Source organism: Cebidichthys violaceus, unplaced genomic scaffold (genome assembly GCF_023349555.1).
Source record: "Cebidichthys violaceus isolate CVI_PGR_0920_01 unplaced genomic scaffold, fCebVio1.0.p SCAF_6, whole genome shotgun sequence".
NCBI lineage: Eukaryota > Metazoa > Chordata > Actinopteri > Perciformes > Stichaeidae > Cebidichthys > Cebidichthys violaceus.
The window spans coordinates 891,014-915,105 of NW_027176816.1; the positions used below are offsets into that span (position 1 = coordinate 891,014).

The 24,092-nt window shown below is 42.8% G+C and overlaps 3 protein-coding genes across 3 annotated transcripts; 2 read left to right on the top strand and 1 right to left on the bottom strand.

Moving 5' to 3' along the window:
* Positions 1–511: 511 nt before the first annotated feature.
* Positions 512–10,369, top strand: itih6 (inter-alpha-trypsin inhibitor heavy chain family member 6). The gene is made up of 17 exons (XM_068732825.1): positions 512–616; positions 1,324–1,359; positions 2,699–2,853; positions 4,493–4,603; positions 4,698–4,945; positions 5,093–5,262; positions 5,378–5,494; positions 5,620–5,791; positions 5,885–7,501; positions 7,629–7,655; positions 7,810–7,827; positions 7,945–7,992; positions 8,069–8,098; positions 8,256–8,303; positions 8,405–8,518; positions 8,651–9,034; positions 9,560–10,369. The coding sequence occupies exons 1-17, from the start codon at positions 512–514 to the stop codon at positions 9,811–9,813; spliced, it is 3,654 nt and encodes a 1,217-aa protein (XP_068588926.1). The 3' UTR covers positions 9,814–10,369.
* A 90-nt stretch (positions 10,370–10,459) lies between these two features.
* On the bottom strand, positions 10,460–17,989 carry gdi1 (GDP dissociation inhibitor 1). Its single transcript, XM_068732826.1, has 11 exons — positions 17,688–17,989; positions 16,729–16,836; positions 16,403–16,502; positions 16,037–16,171; positions 15,730–15,928; positions 15,394–15,525; positions 15,194–15,293; positions 14,898–15,069; positions 14,035–14,179; positions 13,833–13,887; positions 10,460–13,358 (listed from the first exon to the last, which is right to left on the bottom strand). Exons 1-11 carry the CDS (start codon positions 17,730–17,732, stop codon positions 13,206–13,208), a joined length of 1,344 nt encoding a protein of 447 aa, XP_068588927.1. The 5' UTR covers positions 17,733–17,989; the 3' UTR covers positions 10,460–13,205.
* Positions 17,990–19,131: 1,142 nt separating this feature from the next.
* atp6ap1b (ATPase H+ transporting accessory protein 1b) lies at positions 19,132–24,029 on the top strand. The gene is made up of 10 exons (XM_068733505.1): positions 19,132–19,294; positions 19,846–19,966; positions 20,396–20,470; positions 20,551–20,744; positions 20,834–20,871; positions 21,666–21,751; positions 21,896–22,122; positions 22,235–22,270; positions 22,657–22,888; positions 23,035–24,029. Exons 1-10 carry the CDS (start codon positions 19,173–19,175, stop codon positions 23,245–23,247), a joined length of 1,344 nt encoding a protein of 447 aa, XP_068589606.1. The 5' UTR covers positions 19,132–19,172; the 3' UTR covers positions 23,248–24,029.
* Positions 24,030–24,092: the final 63 nt, after the last annotated feature.

Here is a 24,092-nt window from a genome sequence, read left to right on the forward strand (position 1 = left end):
GGAATAGAACTCAGACTGGAACATTTAGCAGGACTCCTACAGGGAGGAGGGCGGGAGGTGTTTTGGTAGCGGGGTATTTCCCCCCCAAATAGCCGAGCAGGGGTTAATAATCCCTCGTTTTCTCGTGCCCCTCGGTGGCAGCAGTCCGCGAAATTTCCAGTATGCATGAACACAAAGCTGAGGGCTGCTTCCTTCAAACCGAGCGCGACTCACGCAACTTTCTGACTTCGCCATCTTTTCTTTTTCTTTTTTTTCTCAACATCTGACGAATGTTTAGCGATTATCAGAACACGTTTTATTCTCACTGCAGTTGAGCCGTTTAAATTAAGGCGAGGTGAGGGAGGGGAAAGACTGCCCCTTGCACTAAATAACTTGTGTAAAATGTGAGGTATGTGCACAGCGTCCCCGCTGCACGAGCCGCCTCAGTCCCGCTGCACGAGCTGCCTCAGTCCCGCTGACAACGTGAGACCACTTCACCTTGGAGTCTACAACCTGAATCACTACGGACATGATGAACGTAAAGGTTCAGTGCATTCTAGTGTTCTTCACTTTCTGCCTGCAAGAGGGATTATCAAAGGATTATGAAGCAAAGCTTGGAGCAGATTATCTCTTACAGGTATATTTTCCTTTTATTTACCCTTTTCCGTTTTGCGTCAAAAGTCATCGATTGCTGAAATTTGTGACATTTTTTGAAATCCCCCCCCCCTCTGTTAAACCAGACTGAATGAAGGCAGGAGAACAGTAACAATAATAAAACATAACTTGTAAACAATAATAGCTGAACTTCAACCACTCCTGAGAATATGTGGTTGGTTGATCTGCAAAATTCGGTTAGTGATTTAAAAGTCCATTAGAGCTTTAGCAGCTCTAATACAACCAGTGCAGTGTCTCACTTAGCCCGGACATATTAAATAGCCCTGTTTTTTTTATATCAAGTAAATGATTTATATGTTTATATATGGTTTCCACTCTTAAACTTGTTTATGTTAAATTCCCAGCAATGACCAGCCTATGTGGTAATGTATTGACACAGCAATGACTTGTGTGCAAAATTAACATTTGAGAGCAAACCGTGCAGACCTCACTGGCCCTGTATACAGTGAGAGCATTTATTTCCAGTTCCACTTCCCTCCATTCATGAATGGCTTTGATTCAGACTATTTTGACACAAAATCTTGACCCAACCCTCACATAGGCAGATTACTTCAAAAAGGAGGCATTTTGAACAAGCGATGGTGCTAATAAATGATACTATGCATCATAACGATATGCCATTGGATTTTACAAAATGCACATGTTTAACTTGCTTTGTTTCTTTCCCAGAGAGTAAGACGTCAAAGCAAACCAACAAAAGTAGTGGTAAGTTTCTGTCATAAATTGTGTCACGTAAAATACCCGATATTAAGCTAATTAATAGATAGAATTAATAGATCGCTTCTTGCTTTAAATATGAGATTCTCCCTTCATTCCTGTTAAACATGTATTATATCTATGAATGCAAGAGAAAGAATATTATTAAAGGTCTTTTACACACATTTCTATTAATATATTTTACTTTTCTCTAATATTAGATTTTTTTGTGAAATATTGGAATACAAGATCCAAACTGTTAAATGAAACCATCTGAAAAGTTTAGAGAGGAAAAGTCAACAACTGCTAGAGACATGGCAATTGGGCCAAGCTATACCCGCCACTGGCTTAATCTTAAACAAATTGTATTTTATAAACTGCTCATATGTTGTTTTTAAATGTTAAATGATGTTTTTAACCGTGTCAAATAAATGTAGTGCGGTAAAAAGTTCAAATCTTCCCTCTGAAATGTAGTGGAGTGGACGTATAAAGTATCATAAAATGGGCTCGTATACGTCAAATTTGTACGGTACTTGAGTAAAAGTACTTTGTTTTTTCCACCACTGGTACAAAGTGACTCTCAGAACAAGCTTCACAGACAGGCAAAAACAGCCATCAGCACCTCCCAGGGGATCATCAGTAGCTCCACTATGTTTTCCCTCAGTTTGTGTCAAGGTTAACTGTGAAGCAATCCCCTGCAAGCATACAGTAAATCGGTTTGTATAGCACAGACCACAGCCTTCCTAAACACCAGTGAGCTGCAGGGGCTGATGTGGCTCTCTTCCTGCTGCCTGTCTCCTCGTCATGCAGTAATGTGGCCAGCAGATTGGTCTCAGCTGGCGCCGGCGTTACCGGAGTAAACAGGAGGAGGACAGAGACACCATGCTTTGTGTTGCAGGGCCAACCGTGACATAAAGGGGGGGGGGGGGGAGAGTTATCACTACGCTTCGTGTAAGAGTAGGGTGGGGTAGTGTAAGTACATGGTTGTCTGTTAGAGTCATACCTGATTGGTGGTCTGTGTAAAAATGCGGCATGAACCCCCCAGTTATGATCCGTGAGGATCATACAGAAAGGGGTGGAATGTAACTAAGTAGCCCACATTTACTCAAGTACTGTATTTAAGTACAAATTCATGGTACTGTACTTGTACTTTACTTGAGTACTTACACTTTATACGCAACCCTAATATTTCTACTCCGCTACATCTCAGAGATACTGTGAATATTGTACTTTTTTTTAACTTGCATTCCCAGTGCTGTGCTTCCATGTGATATGCAATGAATCCTCAACGTCAGTGCTCTCCTCCAACTGTTGAGAGCTGTATGCTATCTATTTGTGATGTCACTAGCTGAAGGTGACTGACTACCATGTGAGGTGTTCAGTGGTGTCCCGCTATGCTATTACCACAGTCCAGAGTTCAGTATGGAACCAGCTCCCCATCACCAAGGAGGCTGCCTTTGAGGTGGACCTTCCCTCCTCTGCTTTCATCTCCAACTTCACCATGTGAGTCATCGTCTTTCTCTTCTACAGTGTACAGCGTTTCTGCATCACTACTTCCTGTATTTGTTTATTAGTGTATTTGAGTGTCCGTCTTTCAATTTCCTTTGCATCTAATCTCTAACATCACTAGGGAAGTCAGGAAATGCTACCAATCACTAGTTCACTCACTGTGTTTTGGATGGTAATTCCTCACAACAAATGGGGACACCTAAGTCAAAAGTATTGACAGGAAATACTGTTTCTTGCCTGTATAAATAATATGAACCTGCAATATGGTGAGAGTTAAATAAATAAAGGTAATGTACTCATTAATGGGCAGCATCCAGAAATAAAACTTCAGAAGTATTATGTCAGGAACTAGAAATCCGGTCCAGAGGAGCGATGCATAATTTGATTACTAAGAGTGTTTGCTGAGCGCTCTCCTTCAAAAATGCTAAATATAAACAAAACAAATAAGTCAACACTGCAGGCCAAACACCAAAACCTGGAACTGGATTTGGGAGCGGAAGCAGGTCAGGAGGAGGGGGAACCTGAGGGCAGATGAATACCAGGCTTTGTAAATGCAAGTCAGAAAGTTAATAGAGAAAATGACAGGAGTTTGCCCAGTCCCTCTTTTCTCCGCTGCACAGTTTACTGAGGCAGCCTGCCAGGTTAGATACGCTACACACACACACACACACACACACACACACACACACACACACATGCCTACATCGACTGTATGTTTGCGTGCCTACATGGAGGTGGACTTCTATTTTTTAAGTATGTGTGAGTCTGGAGCTAGTACAGGCCTTTTTTTTTTTTACAACCATAATTCTTCACTTCTGTCTTTCATTCACACGCACACTTACACATACACCTTTTCACGCTCAGAACCTTCACAGTCGTCTGCACATCACCAAATACCCCGGAGAGGGGGGGGGGGGGGGGCTGTGGCAAATGTGTTGCGTAAGTTCTTTGGCATTTCTGTGTCTAACTAAGAACTCTGTGTTCAGTGTGTAGGTCACTGATGTACACACGTTCCTTCACCCCCCCTCTCGGCCAGCCACACATATAAATACAAGCGCCTCCATTTTCCGCTCTTGCCATTCTGCTCTGTTTCTCAAACAAGCCCCTCTTCAAGCCAGTGGGTTTATTTTAGTTAGCCCTTAGATGTTTTTTTTTTTCCTCTTTGGATATATTTGTTCAAAGGACTTGACCTTAATTTAGCACCTCGTCACGTGACATCAGTGGTCACCGAGGTCTAGGACGTGCACTGTGTGAATTGGATCCCAATTTGGAGCGGTGGTTTTGGTTGGGATTTCGGCGGGTGTAGCCGACAGAGGGCACTCCCTCGGAGCGTCATCTGCCTGCAAGATCTCTCTTCATTAATGCTGTTTTTAAAGGGAAATTACTCTTTTCCACTCGCCCTGTTTATGACCCCACCTCCCCTTTGCATGTTGTGAACTCCATTCGTAAACACGCACGATTGCACGCTTGTGAAGCAGCTTTGTGACCGCCCTGGAAATACAAGCAGCAAAATAAAGTAAATCACGCTCAGCAGCTCGACGCAGGCCAGGCGTGTTTCTGACTGAAATATAATCTGGCTACTGTGACTCACACAGAAAGCTGTTTCTTCTTCCTCTTTCCTCTATCCCATCAGCACCTCCAACGGCAAGGTGCATGTGGCCCAGGTGAAGGAAAGAGCCGCTGCCAGGAAAATTTACGATGCCGCTAAGAAGCAAGGGAAAACAGCTGGACTTGTTGCTACAAAGTCAGTCCCAGAAAAAAGAAAAAGAAATTCTGAATGTAAATCTGTTTCTTTTGCAATGTCATCCTACTACGTTTTTTACTCTGCTGCGTTCCAGAGAGAGGGAGATTGAAAAGTTCCGTGTGGCGGTAAGCGTGCCGTCAGGAGCTCGGATGTCCTTCTCCCTGTCCTACGAGGAGCTGCTGCCTCGTCGACTCGGCCGCTACGAGCTTAGCTTGGGTTTGAGGCCGGGACAGCCTGTGCAGAACCTCACGTTAGACGTCAGTATAACGGAGCGGACGGGCATCAGTTTCATCAAAGCCTTTCCTCTCAAGACGAGCCGGCTGCTCTCCAACACTGCTCAAGGTAAAATATGACAGAGTTCTTACCTGGTATCTAACTCTAGGCAAGAAATCAAATAAGCTCTAAAATATCTAACTATTCCTTTAATTGAAATGTAATTCTTTTTTTGTCATTTCTTATTACTGCTACATGGATGCTACTTTCCTACAGGTGATGCAGACGCCCCTGCCTCCACTCATGTTGAGCATAGCGCTGGCTGTGCTCGGGTTCGCTACAGTCCCACTCTACAGCAGCAGAACAGCATCTCCTCCAAAGGCCTCAACGCAGACTTCATCATCCAGTATGATGTGGACCTCAGAGACCTCATGGGTGAAGTCCAGGTCAGGAGCATCTCTTCATACCTGGCGTGTTTGAGTGTTTGTCACAATACAGGAATGTGTTATTGGTACCAGTAAAGGTTGTCTTCTCCCCCATTTATTTTTATATTCTCTTCAGGTGTATGATGGCTACTTTGTGCATTACTTTGCACCCAGAGGGCTTCCTGTGGTTCCTAAGGATGTTATATTTGTCATCGATGTCAGTGGCTCAATGATAGGCACGAAGATAAAACAGGTAAAGTGGACAAACTTTATGGACTCTATATGGTTCTACGATGAGAAAACTCTCTAAAATATAACAATATTCTGCAAAGATAATGTGGAATTTCTGTCAATAATTCTAATCATTTTTGTCAGTAGACCAAGCAGGCCATGGCCACCATTCTCGGGGACCTTAGAGAGGGAGACCACTTCAATATCATCACCTTCTCAGACAAGGTTCACACCTGGAAGAAAGGACGAACAGTCCGGGCGACGCGGCAGAATGTACGAGATGCCAAAGACTTTGTGAAGATGATTATTGCAGAGGGATGTGAGTTGAAATGTGATACTGTTTGAGTTGTGGCATTATAGTCAAGGTGATCGTTGTATCAAATGTTCTTATTGACCCACTCTTCTGTATCAGGGACCAATATCAACGCAGCTCTGCTGTCAGCTGCCCAGCTCGTCAACCCTCCATCCTCCGCCTCTTCCAACCACCTCTCATCCCATCGAGTCCCTCTGGTAATTTTCCTTACTGATGGAGAGGCAACCATCGGAGTAACAGCTGGTGACACCATCCTTAGCAACGCCAAGAAAGCTTTGGGCTCCTCCTCTCTGTTTGGCCTTGCCTTTGGAGACGATGCAGACTTCCTCCTCCTGAAACGCCTGGCTCTGGATAACCGCGGTGTGGCGAGGATGGTGTATGAGGATGCAGATGCAGCCTTGCAGCTGAAGGGCTTCTTTGATGAAGTAGCTAGCCCTTTGCTATCAGACATCCAGCTGTCGTACCTGGACGATCAGGCGTTTGACATCACCCGCGCCATGTTCCCGAATTACTTCCAAGGCTCGGAGTTGGTGGTGGCCGGGAGGGTCAAACCAGGGCTCAAGGACTTAAAGGTGTCAATGTCCGCCACTGATTTAAAGCAGCGTGTCAAGTTGGAGAACGATGTGTTGATTTCCCATGCTAAGGGGAACGGGAGTGCAGAATCACTGGACTGTTCGGGAGGTTTAGAAGGAATATCCAGTTTTGTGCGCCGTCTCTGGGCGTATTTCACCATCAAAGAGCTGTTACTGGCCAAACTGAATGCTACTGACCCTGCGACTCAAAGGTTACTGGCAGACAAGGCCACCAACCTATCCCTCAAGTATAACTTTGTAACACCAGTCACTTCTTTAGTTGTAGTTAAGCCAGACACAGATGAAGCAGCTCAAACTCCAACCACCGCACGACCCACCACCGCAGCCGCTATAACCACGACAGCAACGACTACTGCCGCCACCAAAATATCGACTGCTGGTCCTGCAAAGAAGCATAGTGCACCTTCTAACCCCAGGTCTGAAAAGAACAAACCAGTCCCTCCCCAGCCACCTCCAAAGCAAACAAAAAAAATCTCATCACCAACTTCCACAGCAAAAACAGCACCATCCAAGAAAACCACAACAACTTCAAGTCCCAGCTCTGTCAAAACTGCCCCAGCTCCATTCTCCGGTAAAAAGCCCACTCCTTCCCACAATGAATCCAAAATGGCTTCTCCTCCTCCTCCTCCTTCGCCTGTCGGTAAGATACCCACCTCTCTGCTGAATGCTCCAAAAACAGCGCCACCCCCTGCACCTGGTAAAGTCTACACCCCGCAGCCCAAAGCCTTGAAAACAACCACGCCCTCCACGACCACCACAATGTTAACATTCACCACCGGCACCACACCTGCGCTCAGCTCGGCCAGAACCGACCCTGCACCTCTGCCCGGGAAACCCCTTGCCCCTCAGCCCAGTACAGCGAGGACAACCCTGCCTCCTGTCAAAGCGACTGTGCCCTCCGTAGAGGCAGCAAACACCCCCACATCTGCTCCAGATGTTCCTAAAATCACCACGGCTGTGCCCAAGCTGTTGTCTCCGCTCACCTCTCCCACCCCGGCACCTGCTCCAGCTGTGGATGACAACAACACAGACCTGAGCATCGCAACCTTTGTGTCGGTCACCTTTGCTCCTATGCCTGGTGTGACAGATGGGCCACGCCTGTGGGAAGCAGCGGGGCTTCTGGGTAGGTTACGCTCTGTTTCGTCTGTCGAGTCTAATCTGCCATTATCAGCCAAGTTTCAAGCTGAATTTCAAGGATGCAGACTTTTGTGTATTTATTCCTAATTGAATGTTATTTTTCTCTCTACTAGATGTCTCTACTTTCATTCAAAGAAAAGGTGAAAGTGAATTTTCTCTTCATATTTCAGTGACAGTGAATTTGTTATTACATTTTATCTGGTAAAAATGTAATAAGCTGTTTGATAATGATATGCCATGATAATCAGCGACATGACAGCATCAGAACTGAACATGAATCAATCTCTCTTATAGATATCGACCTTGTGAAAGGTGAGTATAACCTGTAATGCTTGTTATACTGTTGTCCACTGTGAAATCTAAATGACCTCATGAGCAGCAGAACGTGTCCTGAACTTAGGTTCTCATTGCTTGCCTTCATTTTCCCAGACTATGATGCAACCTATGACTACGACTACGATCTCAACTATGATGCCTGTAAGTTTCAAATTCTTATTAGAGGTGATTCTGTGCTTTTCCGGCCTTAAAAATACATTTTCTGACTTATTTCCAGGGGATGATACCGCAGACTCTGGATCATTTGGTAAGTATTCAGTGGGTGTTGTTAACAGCTGCATGTCTTAAATAATACGTAATTTATTGTAGAGACACTGCTTGCAATGTCTGTGTAGTCCTGTCATTGATTTCAGTGTTTGGGAGTGAGGAGGACTGTCCTTTAGTTGAATGCCTTGTGCTTTTAGATAGTGCTTCCTCCAGATTGAGCACCATCCGGGTCTTCTCCTCATCAGGTCAAGAACTTAACATTTTATGTTTTCAATTACAATGTCAAATACATTCGAATATTTTATGTGCCTGTGTCGTATTAATGCTCAAATGTCGTCTGTTGTAGTTGATGGAGATCCTCACTTTGTGGTCCAGCTGCCAAAGCTGCATCAGAACCTGTGTTTCACAGTAGACGGCAGAGCTAATGACGTTCTCAGACTGATAGAGGAACCAGAGAGAGGTATGCTTACAAATAATATCTCTCATTTCAGTTCGGTGTATAAATATACATGTTTTAACATCAACTAATATGCGTTAGTAGCGTTGGCTTTTTTAAATGTATTACTAAATGTGTGCTCCCTTCCTCCTTAAGGCATCATTGTTGACGGCCACCTCATGGGAGCTCCCTCCAAACACGGAGTAGAAGACCGCAGCCGAACTTACTTCGACCGGCTCACCATTTCCTCAGCCACAGGCGGCTCTGGCGACATCCTGATCACCCTCTCATTGGACGCTGTAGTGGTGGAAGGGGAAGGGCGGGATCATCTTCCCATCAATCAGCAAGGGTCCGTGGCGAGGCAGGGCGTGACGGTCACTGTGGACAGCCATCGGAGCTGCTGGATCGAGCTGAACAAGGGTGTGCGGTTCCTGGTTATGTTCCATCACTACGAACACCCCAGCTACCTGCAGATGGCTCACCTGGGTTTCTACATCACTGATGGACGGGGTTTGTCTGCTTCAACCCAAGGCCTGCTGGGTATGTACACATCTAGACTTCACTGTCAGCTTTCACTGAATCTGTGTACGCTGCTCAATGTCCTTCATTCCTGCTTTAAGTGGACTGCAGAACTGCTATCATCCAAATGTACTTTAAGTTTAAAAAGTAAAGTAAAAGTAAAGTGAAAGTGCTCATCCTGCAGAAAAATGTCCCGTGACTGATATGTTATTATATGTGACATTATTTGATTGTTATATTGACGCATCAGTAGCAGCAAATGAACATTTGAAATGTGACAAGGTTGTAAACCACTGGTTTACTCTTAAACAAGGTGTTTTTTTTGTATTTCGTAATCTAATTTGAGGTTTTATATGTAAAATTCAAAAAATAAACTGTCATATAAATGTAAATAATACAATATTTCCTTCTAAAATGTTGCGGAGCAGAAATAGAAAGTAGCATGAAATTGAAATACTTAAAGTACAAGTACCTCTGTTTTAGTACAGTACTAGAGTAAATGCACTCAGTCACTCTCCGCCTCTGCTGTCCTTTGTCTGCCTACAGGCCAGTTTCAGCACGCTGACGCGAGCGTGACAGCGGTGAAAGATTACCTGGGTGGAGGTGCGCACAATGAGGCAATTTCAGCCACGGGGATCCTGAGGTGGGGATCAGAGAAAATGCGGGTCACCTTGCAGGACAAGACGCTGAAAGACACGGTGCGGAAACGCCACACGGGCAAGTGCTGGGTGGTGCCCAAGGCAGAGGTAGAGAGACTACTGGGTCATCCATACGAGAGCTACGTGGTGGATCATGTGTAATTCTAGCTGAGTCTGCTCCGCCTTGTTGCCTCTGTGCTGCACAGCTCAGGTCACAGCAGTTGTCATGGCGTGGTTATTGGACAAAGGAAGAGCAAAGAATTGGGACTCTGCGAGGCTAAAATGACACGTCGCCACACGTTGTCTAATATTCAGTAAGGAGCAGTGGAACACAGTGTGTGTTTACAAAAGAGGGGGTGACATTTTATAAGAGTAATGAGGAAGTGTGGTTCGACAAATATAACGGAGGACCGAACGATGCTGTTGTCCTCCCATCAGTGAATTTGGTTTGGATTCGAGCTCTGTGTTCTGTATCTACGACAGAGACGCCGTGTTCTGCTGTTCGCATGGCAACCGCAAAACGTCCATTTGTGCCGCAGCAGTTTGTGCTCGCTCCAAAATGTCTTGCACACTAAACTCTGTTCACGACTTCAAAGATGTTTATTCGATTATTCTTATATTTCATCTTGGAATGATTATAAAGCAAAGCCTTGTAATTATTAAAACTGTATCATTCTGTAAGTTGTATTTTTCTAGTACGAGTGTATATATAAAAAATATCATTGTATGTATGTGTAGATACTCTTCCCACAAAACTCACCTGGATATTGTGATTGCGTCTTCAAGGAGGATACACAAAACAAAAATCTTTCCAGGTTTGCCATGTGCTTTTTATTTTTCTATCATTTCATTCATAGTTTAATTCATTTTATTTGTTACACAAGACATTAGGCATTGCTCACAAACTAGTGATCAAACAAGGACAGTAAGTTTTCTACTACTCAGCCTGAACTATTTCTTTTTGTCAATTTCAAGGGATATTGTCAATAGTGGTTTCCAAAAAAAAAAAGCCAAACTGGATGGAGATTAAAACAGTACGACCACACATGAGGCTTTTGTTTTCAATAAATAAAAAGAGAGGACAGTATCTGATGCTGTGGGAGGGCAGGAGAAGGAGGGCTTCAGATATGTCTAAGTTCAAAAAAAAAAGTAAACAGTATTCCAGTTTTTATCAGATAACATGTTTCCAGGATGAAGACCACAGACAGGGCTGAATGATGCACATCGTGAACACACAGCTGTATAGATTTTGACTGACTGTTGCTTTATATTTTTCCTTCAAAACCGGTTTCTTAGGAATGCTAATAATCATAATAAATCATGATGCAACACTGGAATGATCACTGAATAAGGTGAACGTAAACACATGACACAGCAAATAACAAACAAAAAAAACCAAAGAATTTTCTGTGTGCATCACTTTAAAATCCTTTCTCGTCATCAGAACATGATCTAATAGCATAGCATATTCAGCGTTTGACATAAACCGTTCCACAATACGTCAGTGAAATTCAAATAAATAAAGAGCATAACAATAAGACACGTCAACACCCCAAACACGGGATAACTTTTGTTTAGAGTTGCTCGGGGATTTGTCGTGGTGGAATGGAAGTGAGATGGAACCGCTTCGGTGTTTTAAGGAAAACGATCAGGGCGTCTCATCTGTTTGTTGTTGATGCGTGACGAGCCACAGATCAATCTGGCTGAAAGTGAACGTGCGCTGCAGAGATACGAGGACTGCCTCCACTCAGGTGTACAATCGCAGCCCTGATAGAAAACAATATTCCCTCTATAGTATTTAGTCAGATCTGCGAAGCAACAGACAACAACAAACTGTACTTTTAACATTGCCAGAAACTTTTGCCAAAAACAGCAACACCATTTTTGGCACTAGACCGACCTGCCACTAACGATTAGTTGAAACAAAGCAGTCAACTTTTGAAAGGGCCCGAAAATTTAAATAAGACCCCAAAATTAAGGCTAAAACCAAATAAAAGCATCTTGGTTCGTTCTTGTGGGGCAGCACCTACAACTGTGGCTTCATACCTTTGCTACAAAGTCTTTGAAAGTTATGGGAATATCCAGCTTTTCCCTCTATTTATAACTACAATTTTCCATAGGATTTAGTCCCCCAGGGAATGACTTACCTAAATGACATACACAAGGGTTGAAACAACCAAGACACAATCTGGTGCTTTTCACTATGAGCCGAAATTTCAGTCTTCATCCTCTTCACTCAAAAGTGAAACTTTCCAAAATCCAAAACATTTCCCGCATACATTCTTTTCCCCAGAACACACCTCTTGCATTTCAATTTCAAGTACAATTTGCCGTAATCAATCGTTTTTTTTCATCGCTCATTCCAAATCCTCCAGAATACTTCATAGAAAGCCTCGCCTAACACTAGAAGAAGCCTCTTCATGCCTCTTTTGCTTCAGACATTCCCTTTTCTTCCCAACTTGAAGACCACAGTTTCAACCTCAGATCTGTAAACTTCATAAATTCAGCCAGTGAAATGGGCACCAAATATATAGAAATAAAACTCTTCAATAATTTAAAAATGTTAGAAAGTAAACTATTCAAATTTAAAATTAACATCACACAACAGAGATAAACAAAGGAAGTTTTTTGGGGAGGGGTGGGGGGGTGGGGTGGGTGACAGTTAATAGCCACTGGTTAGCTTGCCTGCTAGCACAGGGAACACAACAGCATTTGCAAAGTGAGCACTATCAGTTGACAGAACAGCCCATTTATATGTAATTTTTCATCACATTTTTTTTTTTTTTTCGCCTGACCAACAGATTTTTGCCAAAAGGAGCGGCGTCTTTTGACGAAAAAAAAACAAAACAGGTAAAAGACCAAGTAAGAGGAAAGTGAAAGCAGGGTTGACAGGAGCGATGTGTGGAATGGTCCAGCCTTCATACCGCAGTGTCATTTTGAGTCTATGTACAATACTACTGTGTGTAAAAGATGCATGCATGTCAACTGGAGGTGTCCCTTCCAGAGGATTCTACACTAAACCATTACAGATCTCTCATGTCAGAGCTCGCAGTTCAGACCTCTCAATCCCATCAATCTTCCATCCACCCAACCTCGGATAAGAGGAGAAAGACGTTACAGAAAGAATGAAATGCGTTGAAAATCGCCAACAACAAGTAATAAATTCACCTCTAATGATAATAGTTAAGACATGATTATACTGTAAATTCTACAATGGAATGAAAGACCGTATCAACCCTGCTTTTCAGTGACAGGGATAAGGATTGTGAGTATTTGCATGTGTGTGTGTGTGTGTGTTTGTTTGTGAGCATTTATGTGTTTGAACGTGTTTCAAGAGAGAGAGGGACGTAAGGAAAAGGAGGCAAACGGCTGAGGGCAGGCAGAGCTCAGGAACGCACCCTATCCGCCACGCTCGCTCCCACCCATTCGTTTTTAAAGGGCTGCTCAGGCAGCCCCGGCCCTCTAACCACGAGCACTGCCGCCTCTTTCGCCCCTTCTTCGCCCCGCCTCCTCCCCCGGCCCCGCCCTCTCTTTGAAGCCCCTATCTATACCGCTCACTGCTCATCCTCCCCAAACACGTCGTTCTGTTTGCGCTTCATGTTCTCAAAGTCAAAGTCGCTGCCGGTCATACGTTTGTAGATGTCCTTGATGTCGTTGCAAGTGGTCTCGAAGTGAGTGGTGGCATCATAGGAACTTGAGGCGAAGACCTGGGAAAGACAAAATGACAGGACTGAGAATCTACAGCCTTGCTAGCGGCTCCGACGTTTGAGCTAAACGCTAACATAAGCATGCTAACACGCTCACAGGGACAACGCTAACCTGCTGACGTTTAGCAGGTAGTGTTTACAAAGTTCACCATCTTACTTTAGCCTGTTAGCATGCTAACTCTGTGTCATGAATGTCAATCCATTAGAATATATCCTATTTTTGTTTTTGCTAAGGAGACTAGCGTAGCTAGCTAGAGATGTGACCTCAGCGTCTGAGCGGCCGTTCTAGCTCCATATGAGCTCGATTTAAGTAAAATATTAATAATAGAAAGACACATGCAAGTATCTGACCTTCTATAAAGACACACAAGGCAGTGTGCTGTTATTTAAAAGAGACAGTGTTGAACAATCAAGGTTTCCACTTAACAGCGATGATATAATTTGCTTTTTCTCAGAAAACTGTTTTCCTCTTACCTGGCTATCAGTACCATCATCTGTGGGCTCATAAAGGTCACTAATAGCCACAAACCTGTCAAAAAAAAACAAAAAACCCCTCCATTAACAAGTATAATCACAGGGCTGCTTCCATATCTTTATATCACATTGTGGTCATGTTTAGTGTCAATAGCCTGCTTGTTTGTTAAACCATGAATGCATGAATTGTTGAAATGCTGACTTTTGGTCGATGGGCTCCAGCAGCTCCAGGGCCGGCTCTATCTCAGCCTCGGGCTCGCTGGTTTCCACTGTGGTGCTGACGATGGCAATGTACTTCCCCTGGGCTGCCACGTTGTGAGCATAGGAGATCATGCACACGTAGATGTCTGGAGAATTGACAGAAGGGTTCAGAGGAGAAGTCTAAAAGCAACATTAACGGATTTTCTTTTTTGGCCACTTAAAAGTTAATATTGGAAACTTGTTGGCAAACAGTTGCTTGTTTACGGAGAAACTTTAACGTTTCTTTCTAGCCATGTTTTTTTGCTACCTCCAATAGTCTTGCTCTCCTTTTAGCTCTGTCTAGTTCTTTAGCTGTTATATGTTCAACTACGTTCATCATCTAGTCACTAACTTTGTCTTGTCATGTGGTGATTTTTAGAGCTTTTTTTCGTGAAAACAGTCACGTCTGGAAAAAAGCTGATGAGAGCCGTGAAAGTGATCCAGGACAGAACGGTTGTGGATCAGAAAACCAAAACAATGAACTGAAAGACTCTGGACTGAATGAGTGCCCCCTTTCACATACAAGTAGTCAAATGATCCACTGTTGATATAAGAACATTGATTATAGCTGCTTTAAGAGTTTAAAAAAATACTAGTACGTTAAAGAGCTAATGTGGGAATAAAATTAGCATGTTTCACTTTTTGAAATATGAATGCTTTATTTGTTGTCATAAGAGTGCTCTTTGATATCTCCGGAGCTTCAAATCAAATCAATTACATTGAACAGAAAGGGCATCTTTGTAATTGTTCTTACTGCTACAATTTCTAAAAATCTAAACTCTCTACCATTCAGTTGATTAGTTAAAAAATGACAATGATTCTTACCCGATTTGCGGTTAACCTGATTCTGAGGGATGATGATCTGGCAGGAGTTGGAGTCATTAGTGTTTTTGATGGGGTGGCTGAGGACGCAGATCACACGGATCACCTGACCCGCCTTCCGGACGCGGTCTGGGATGTAGCTGGGGTCGCAGATGAGCTGCTTACAACGAGCCACCTGCGGCAGGAATGATACGGCAATGGCGCATGGAGCATTTCAAAAGGACTAACATCCCCTCTGCTTGAATAAACGTAATGACTGATTGTAAATCTGCATAATCATGGACAATAAATCGGCGTACCTCGCCCTCAGACTTCACTCCAACCACGTGGCCATCTTCCATCACTATCTCTTCCACTGGTTTGTTCAGCATGTAGGTCCCTCCGTAGATTGCACTCAATCTAAAATGACGAAGTGGGTTCGTACATTTTTATTTACTATTAAAGACGAGCTGTAATCTATAATAAAGCACCACAGATATAAATATATATTAACAATAACCTGGCAAATCCCTGGGGCAGCTCTCCCAGACCATACAGGGGGTAGAGGTAGGGGCTCTTCCCATACCGTGCCAGCGACTCACTATACAGCTTGATACGATTGATCGTCTCCAAACAGGGAACATCAAGATAGCTGAAGGAGAAGAGAATACAACAAAGGAAGAGAATTAATCGGAATAAACAGGAATAATGAGACACCTCTAATTCTATGCAAATGCCCAGCCAAAAAGTATTCTACAGCTTTATTAAACTGTCATGTCAGCATATATTCCTTAGTTCTTTTCATTAGCAACATTATAAATGCAGTTTATGCTTGACATCATGCTGTTGTTCTTACTCATCTGTCCTGTAGAGGGCCAGGGCGTGGCCAGTGAAGTCAATGACATCCTGGCCGAGGTCAAACTTCTTGTAAACATCCCTCATCGTTGTGGTTTTGGGGTCCACGCCCTCAAAGGTCTTGGGGTCGTTCTCGTCGAAGTTGGCCACAAAGACTAAGAACTTCCGAAACCTTCGCTTCTCAAACATTCCCATCAGATCTGGAAATGCAACCAAAGGCTTATTGATGTAGTACGTGATCACTTCAAACGTGATTTGTATACTCTGCTCTTGATTATCTCAGACATAGACACGTTTGAGCAGCTTACTTGAAGCTAGCGCCTCGGTCTCGGTCGACGGAACCTTGTAGATCTTTCCGCCTTTGTAGACAAAGCTTCCCTCCACTACCTTAAAGTCCAGGTACCGCGTCACTTCTGTGTATAGCAGCATCTTCACAAGTTGACCTGCAATCACGCAGACAAACGCATCTTACATCTTATTATTTGTCATCAAACATTCCGCCTTAATTGCATCAAGACAAGAGACTGCCACTAGTCTGATTGGTTAATTCCTTATTCCTGGGCCTTAACAGTAACACCAATTACGTGTCTGTCTTTCTTCTCGGCATATGACGAGTGAGTTTCATGGTGATATATTAATTTATTGATGAACAAAATCAGTGATGCGGGGCTGACCGTTGGCCATGAGAAACTTGGGGATGAGGTCAACGTTCCAGTCCCTTCCTCTGCCCATTGACTCGGGCGGACTGTCTGGAAGACTGAAGCGCTTGTACAGCTGTGGAAAAAAAAAAAACGACAGTAAAGAGAAACATAAGCAACATCCTGCGAGGATGGAAATCTATGATGCTGACAGAAGCCAAAGCATTTCGGAGGATAAGGCGGTGAGCAAATGAAGACAATAAAAACAGCAGCTGATGCACAATGGCGCGGGATGTAAACTGAGATGTACTGAGGGATATAAAATATATTGATTGCTTTCATAGATCCCAGGGGCCCTTTACCTCCTCCAGAGGGGTGATGGAGGAGCTCTCGCCACCGTAGTAGGGGTTCCTGTCCATGTGTAGAACCTTTTTCCCGTTCACAGACATGATCCCGGACAGAATGCATTCCTGCACGAAACAAGATTCATAAGTCAATGACATCAATTTGAAAATGAAACGACCAAGGCTTAGGAAAGGGGTCTCCCTAAGATTTAATAAAGGACATGAACGACAGTTAAGAGGTTTTGACAGAAGGGTGCAGGGAGGATCGAAGGAACGGTGTGCGCATGCGCGACAAGATCGGTTCATCCCTGTATCTACTGTTGTAATAATAATAACAATAATAATAATATAATAATGTCTACTCTTAGAACAATGTGCGCATGGCGTTAGCACATCATAAAATGCAAATGATTGTGGCTAGCGTTCACAAAAAGGATATTTGATACCTGTTAAAAGTCGACTTTTATGCACGCGACAACCAGGATTAATATCTCTTAAAATGTATCGGGCATATTTCTGCCGCATCGGGTGTGATGAGAGAAGGGAATTGCGGCGAGAGCAGCAGCGGGGACGGGCTCAGTCGTTTAATGAACCCGTGCTCAGGCCTGCGCCAACCTCAGGATGGAGGCCTGTCTATGCAAAGAGGACCATGACACACACTGAGGGGTTACGCCTAAAAGATGATCCTGGCTGTAACACAACACTGAGCCGGCTGTAAGAACTATACAAAAAAAATAGAAAGAAAATCCTGGATGCATTGTTTGCGTCCTGTCACGCACACGCATGTCGAAGTACATTTAGAAACATTGTTTCTTATAACAATCTTCTAATGTCACAAGCACACGGGGGTGCAGGAGGCTTTCACTCCGGGGCTCGGATAGATGGGAGGATCCGTGCCTTAAATAATGCTATGGAAGCTCGCGCAATCAATCTGTTTCGTTTCCGTGCAAAAAAGCAAATGAAGCCTGACTACTTACTGTGAGCCCGGTGCCCAAAACGATCACATCATATTCCTCATCCATGTTGTATCACCGCCTTTCCCGTCTCGCCCTCTTTTTTTTGCCTTGAGAATTGAAGGGTATTGAAGGAAAGAATTACCGGTGACTTCACACAAACCGGGGGTTTCAGCTCCCTTTTCTCTGCCCGCGTGCTTTAAACGACTCGTTCAGAGTTAAGTATTATTTAATAATCATAAGGCATTAATGACCAATGGAATAAACTGTCCACACTGTCACCGGCGAGGACGACCAAAGATGGCCCTGATCGTGGAGCGCTCTAGTACAATGTTAGTGCGCGACGGAAAATAGTGCTCATTCTCCTCCTCTCTTCCCATCATGCCACACAATGGACTCAAACTGAACAGCTGACTGTAATAGGAAACCCCGCGTAGAGCTGGCGTTATGAAGCGATTACATATATGTTCAGTTTCGTTTCATACTTTGGCTTAGAGTTCAACGTGTTTTTGCAATTTTAAATATATTTTGTTCCAGTCTGTGCGTTCTCTATTCTATTTTCTATCCTTCCTTTCCAGTTGTAGGCGCAGTGGTATCCCTCCGCTGCCACACACCACAGCTGTGTAGATGGGAGTTGCTTTCAACTGACTGACCTCACGCAGGCCAGTTTTCAATAGAAAGAACATCATTTCAAAACTTTTCTCGCTTGATTTTTTGTTTTGTCTACTGTTCTACAGGTAATGCACCATATGTGGATGATGGGACATGATGCCACGAGGAGGGAAGAGGAGAGCCAAATGTAAGGGTGTATCAGCACCATGGACAGTTGTCAGGTGTAGGTGTCAGGTTCAACGTCAAATACGTGTATGTCAGAGTATTGCACATTCTGTATAATGGCATTTTATTGCTATAGCATTAAATGTTCTATACGCTTCCCCAGTAGAAAAACAAACAAACAAAAACAAAACATAAGTCACTGGTTGAAGAAGTATTCAGATCCTTACTGTACTATGTAAATACTCCACCAAAAGCACAAGTATTGCATTAAAAACCTTAAGTAAAAGTATGCAACTATAAAAATAACATATACTTTTATTAAATTTAAACAGGGCCTACTCAGTTGTTTTAGTATTATGATGTTTTTGGGATTAATATTACTGCTGCATTAAAGTGTATGTTGCATTCTAATGTGATATAGCCCTGGCTCTTTTGTTACTGTTCTATTAGTTTACTATGCCTGTATACTGAATCTGTATTACGTTCGTTCTTTTGTTTAAAGGATAATAACTGCATAAAGCTAATGTTAGATAGCTTGTGTCCAGACTGAAAGTAATGAAACTACTCTGGGTTTATAATGCGACCGGAACAAGGTGGAAAAAGCTGCGGCCTGTCGTGGTGTTGAGACGCGGCAGCTGTGGGCGGGGCCGAGTGAAAGAAGCAGGAAGTCCCTCACATGACTGTCAGCTGGTTTGCGTCACGTGACCAGAGCTTTGCGGAAAAACGAGAAAAATGGCAGGACCGAGGTGCACCAGTCGAGTGAGATTAATGGCCTTTCTTGCCCTTTTCGTCACCCTTTTCTCCACAGGGGGCTCCGTTGCTCAAGTGCCACTCCTAATGTGGTCCAGCGACGGGTAATACTTCATTTTGTATCACTTATTTGTTAAGTAAGAGAGACTTTGGACTGTTTGTCATGCTAATGTGCTAACACCTGTTGCTAGCTGAACTGTGTTTCTACTTGTATCCAGATAACGCTAGCTGTTCGATAATGTTTGATAAATTGTTAGTGATCTTCGGTTCACCTGTAAACTAAAGTTACTAGAACACATTTCGTAGCTACCACAGTTCCTTAACACACGGAGCAGAGAGGCGTTAGACAGGAACAACAGGCCGCTCATGTAGACGGAAAATACAGTACAGTGTACTGTATTTACTGTACTGTATAGTCTACTACTCTGAGGTTTAGTCACATTCAGTTGAGGGTTTCTCAATGCCAACAAATCTTTTATGTATTGTAAGAAAAAACCGTTGAGATTAAAATAGATGGCTAAACAGGAGACAGTTGTCTTTACTGTACAACGTTATGGCTTTTGCAGAACAAATGAAGTGCGTTGAAGTGACGATTTGTACAACCGCAATTAAGAACAATCGTAAAAGATATCACACTTTGTCTTTGCATGTGAAGTTTACCACCTCTGGCCTCACCTGCAGCTGGTCACATCACGACCAAAGACCAGCTGACTGCCTACATTACCTCGGCCTTTGCCTCTGGCCCCCACACTGTGCTGCTGTTCCTGCAGGAGAAGGTCAGTCCCTGAGACGTGAGCGCTATATTCCTGCTCTGCAGCAGACATGGTGGTTACAGTACATCACTAAACACATTGGAGCTAACAGTGAAAAGTAGTGTGTAGGAGGACTACTCTGAGTTTTTTTTTTTTTTTTTTTTATAGATTTCACTGTTCATCCATTATAATGCTTGTCCTTGGATATGGTAATAGTGAGTCATGTGTAGTTGCACTGCAGTCCCATGTGACACTGTGTAACAGTCTTCTCACTCTGGTGTGACTGTGAGCTTAAGCATTACTTCCCCTTTCACAGTTCCTCTCGAACACGTCGTTCGGGTTTTGTTTTGATTAATAGATATTTAAGTTGCATTGCTGTTTGGCTTGTGTTAAGCTCCAAATATTTTTCCACTTGTTAAACACTTATGAAATTTCATTTTCCTTATTGTTCAGTTAAGCAAAGATGACTTCACAGTCTTTGGTGGAGTGTTTGGAAACAAGCAGGATAGTGCCTTTCAAAATGTTGAGGTACGTTTTTTTAATAACTTTATACATCCTAAATGAATATGATTTTGTCAGACTGATAATATTGATAATTCTTTCCTCAGGCTGCACTGCAGTCTTCTTCCTCGTCAGCGATGCTCCCTGCTGTAGAGTGGTCGGATTCCTCTGCCATCCCGGCTCTGCTGCAGGAGAAGCTGGGTGTCTCACCTCTGCTTGTAGACGCAGATACTCTGTCACATCTCAGTATCAACACATCTGCCAGCAATCTACTGCTCATCAATCTTCCTTATTGTACTGGGTAAGACTTGTGTTCTTTAGCACATCAGTCTATGTAACTATAAAGTTTAGCTCAGTGGAAATAAACTTTTTATTTTACTGTGTTTATAGCTTGGACAAGTCCTGCAAGAAAGTCCTACTTGACAATGGTAAGTTTGAACTGTTAAGATATTTTATAGTGTAATACTATCAGCATTTTGGTCACTGTATAGCAGGGGTATACAATTAATATTAATATTCCAAAAGGTCCAGATTGAGAAAATCTCCTCGGGCAAAGGTCCGGAACATTACAATAATATCTAACTTGCGCTATTTAGTGGAATATATATATATATATATATATTCAAGAAGCCTAGCTAGTAGTAGTAACAACGTCTTTGTGTAGCCAACAACTGTCAAATCAAATAAAGAAAGTACACATCAATTATATTTTAACAATTATTATTCTCAGTTTTCAAATTTAAGTGGATGGATTATAAATAATACATAGAAATACATAAATAAATGTTATTCTCATTTCAAGTAAAAAAAAAAAAGGGCTGGATTAAAGAATAACTGACATAACAGAAAGCTTTTGAAAAATGTGCGTCTTAATTAATAGCAGACCATCTCAAGGTGTCACTTGGAGAGAACCAGGACATTCTGATGTAGCTTTTCAAAATTAAAGCCCTTCAAAATCTCATTCATGAGCTAACTTCAAATCACATTCATGAGACAGTATGTCTAATTTCAGATTAGATTTTAGAGGAGATGGTGCGTAGTTACAAAATCATTTCACCTCAGGTTGATAGCAGACCATCTCAAGGTGTCACTCAGAGAGAACCAGGACATTCTGATGTAGCCTTTCAAAATGAAAGCCCGCGACCGCGGTCCGCCTATTAGTGACCCCTGCTGTATAGTACATTTATGACGTGTTCACTCAAGTGTATTTGTCTTTCAACAGATGAAATTATTGGGAAAGTTCTGAGTATCATGAAAGACAAAAATGTCCTATACACTGCGATGTACACAGGAGTCCAGCCATCACGAGTAAGATGATCGAACAGCACATCAGTCACCAAAATGTTACCTTTTTCTATTTGTAATGATTTCTATGCTAACCCATCATCATAAACATGTCCCATGAAGACATAAAGAATCATAACATACATTTTGATTACTTAATCTCTGTAGGTGATTTCAGAGGGATCTATGTCTACCCAGCCCGCGGGGCGGTCCTTGCTCCAAGCCGCTGTGCCCGATGTGAAAGCGCCCATCATGTTTAATGTATCCGGTAACCCTTGCATAATGCTTTGGGCTCAGAATCTCAACATCAGCCTTTCGGAAGGTTCCGTGTGGATCGACCTCGCTGCTCAAACGCCTTCCATGACGGGATCCGTATGCAACAGCACCAGCTCACTGTGAGATGGCCAGCATGTTGCCGTTCTGTTGTTTATTCAAGAGAACTTCAGTTTTATGTGCTTTTAAAAGGAGAGATGTCATTTTAAATGTGTTCTTCTTCTCTCACATCAGGCTCGTCCTCAGTTATGCATCAGGCTACACACTAAGGTACGGTAATAAACTACTCATACAAAACAATATTTATACATTTTGGAAACTTTTTCTTATCAAAGTTTGAAAAGATGATCAATAACCTCTCTTATATCCTGTTAAATATGTTACCACAGACAGCAGCTGCCTAACTTACTTATATCTTCCACCACATTTAACACTTCAGAGATTAAAACAAATATTTTATATCATTTTATGAATATGTTTTAGAGTGCCACGTTAGTGCTGTCTGTCTCAGTATTTTTTGATACTACCAGTAGAGTCAAGAATTTTCTAATCCTACCTACAGGGGTGATATTTATTTATCTATAAATAGATTTATTAAATAAAGTCTTTCACACTGATATGCTGTCGTTGAGGAACACTCTGCCGTCGATCTGCAGGTTTGCCATGAGTCGGCGGTACTATCCTGTGTCTGGACGGCACTGGTTCACCTTGGATTCTGTGCAGCTGCAGTCAAACGGTCAAACGGCATCTTACAATGGGAGCCGCAACATCTACGCCCCTGCAGAGTATTCCTTCCACTGCCAGTCCGTCACCAGCTTCCGAGATACTCTGCTAGTGCCAAACAACGACAACGCCACTCCGTGGAGGCTCAATTTCATCGACTTCCAGGTACGATTTAGAGAAGCGCTGCATTTTACATCCTGCCACTTAATATTCCTGCAGCAGGGAAGTACTTTTTCAAAGTGTTTGTGATCATCAGGTGTCTGTTTAGTCTTCCTGTTCACTAGTTTTAAATGCATTTTTTTCTGATACAGATTCAGGGCTTCGGTTTGGCCAATGGAACAGATTTCTCCTATGCCAGTGACTGTGCAGGGTTCTTTACCCCAGGGATTTGGATGGGGCTGCTGACCGGACTGCTCCTGCTGTTAATTTTCGTATACGGTCTGCACATGATCATGCAGCTAAACACCATGGATCGATTTGACGACCCCAAAGGTCCATCGATTTCAGTGCCTCAGTCGGACTGAAGCGCTCCCGAACACAAACACTCCTTAGTCCACCAGTGCCTCCTACGAAAGTCCTTCCTTGCCGTGTAGCTTTTGTGTGCTTGGGCCTTTCTTTTTTTTTTTTCTTTGAAAATATTTGGACCTTTCCTCCGATAATCTCTCCTGTAGTTTTCTTTCCTGAATCGTTCCACTGCTGTCTTGTGGATATTGTTATCTTTCCAGGCACATTCCAGTTCATCTCTCCGTATTTGCAAGTGCCAAAGTGGAGACACCCTTTTATGTTAGCTGACTTTGAGCGGGTGTGCTAAAAGATGATTTTGTGCCACTGTTGCCCAGGCACTGGCTGTTTTTCCTTAAATGATTAGCAATAATTTCTCGTACCAGAGAATGTCTTCTGTGCCAACATGAATGTGATTGCTGGATGCTGTAGGACCGTCTCAGACCTCAGTTCTTATTTTATTTTCAGACTACTGGTTTTGAAAGAAGTGCCTGTATGTAAAGAGCAGATTGCTTTTTGTGACTGTGTTGGAATTGCCTTACAAAAGTATGCTAATACTTAACCTTGGATTAGTTATGCTCTCATTACTGACAGACAAATCCAAATGAAAGTGCCACCACTTACGTCCAATGTTTTCTTGACAAATAATATATTTATATAAAAAGTTTACCCCTTGCTTCAGATTCATCAAAAACATGTAATAACAGTGCCTCAGTTCTGCTTTTATCAAACGTATTAATGTGCCATGACATGTACATTGTCTCCAATTGAAAATAAAAAATATCTATTAATTGTAGTCTGTGAATGCAAAGACTTAAGTAATCTTTAACGTCAACCAACGATGCTGTATAGATTTGTATTTATATAT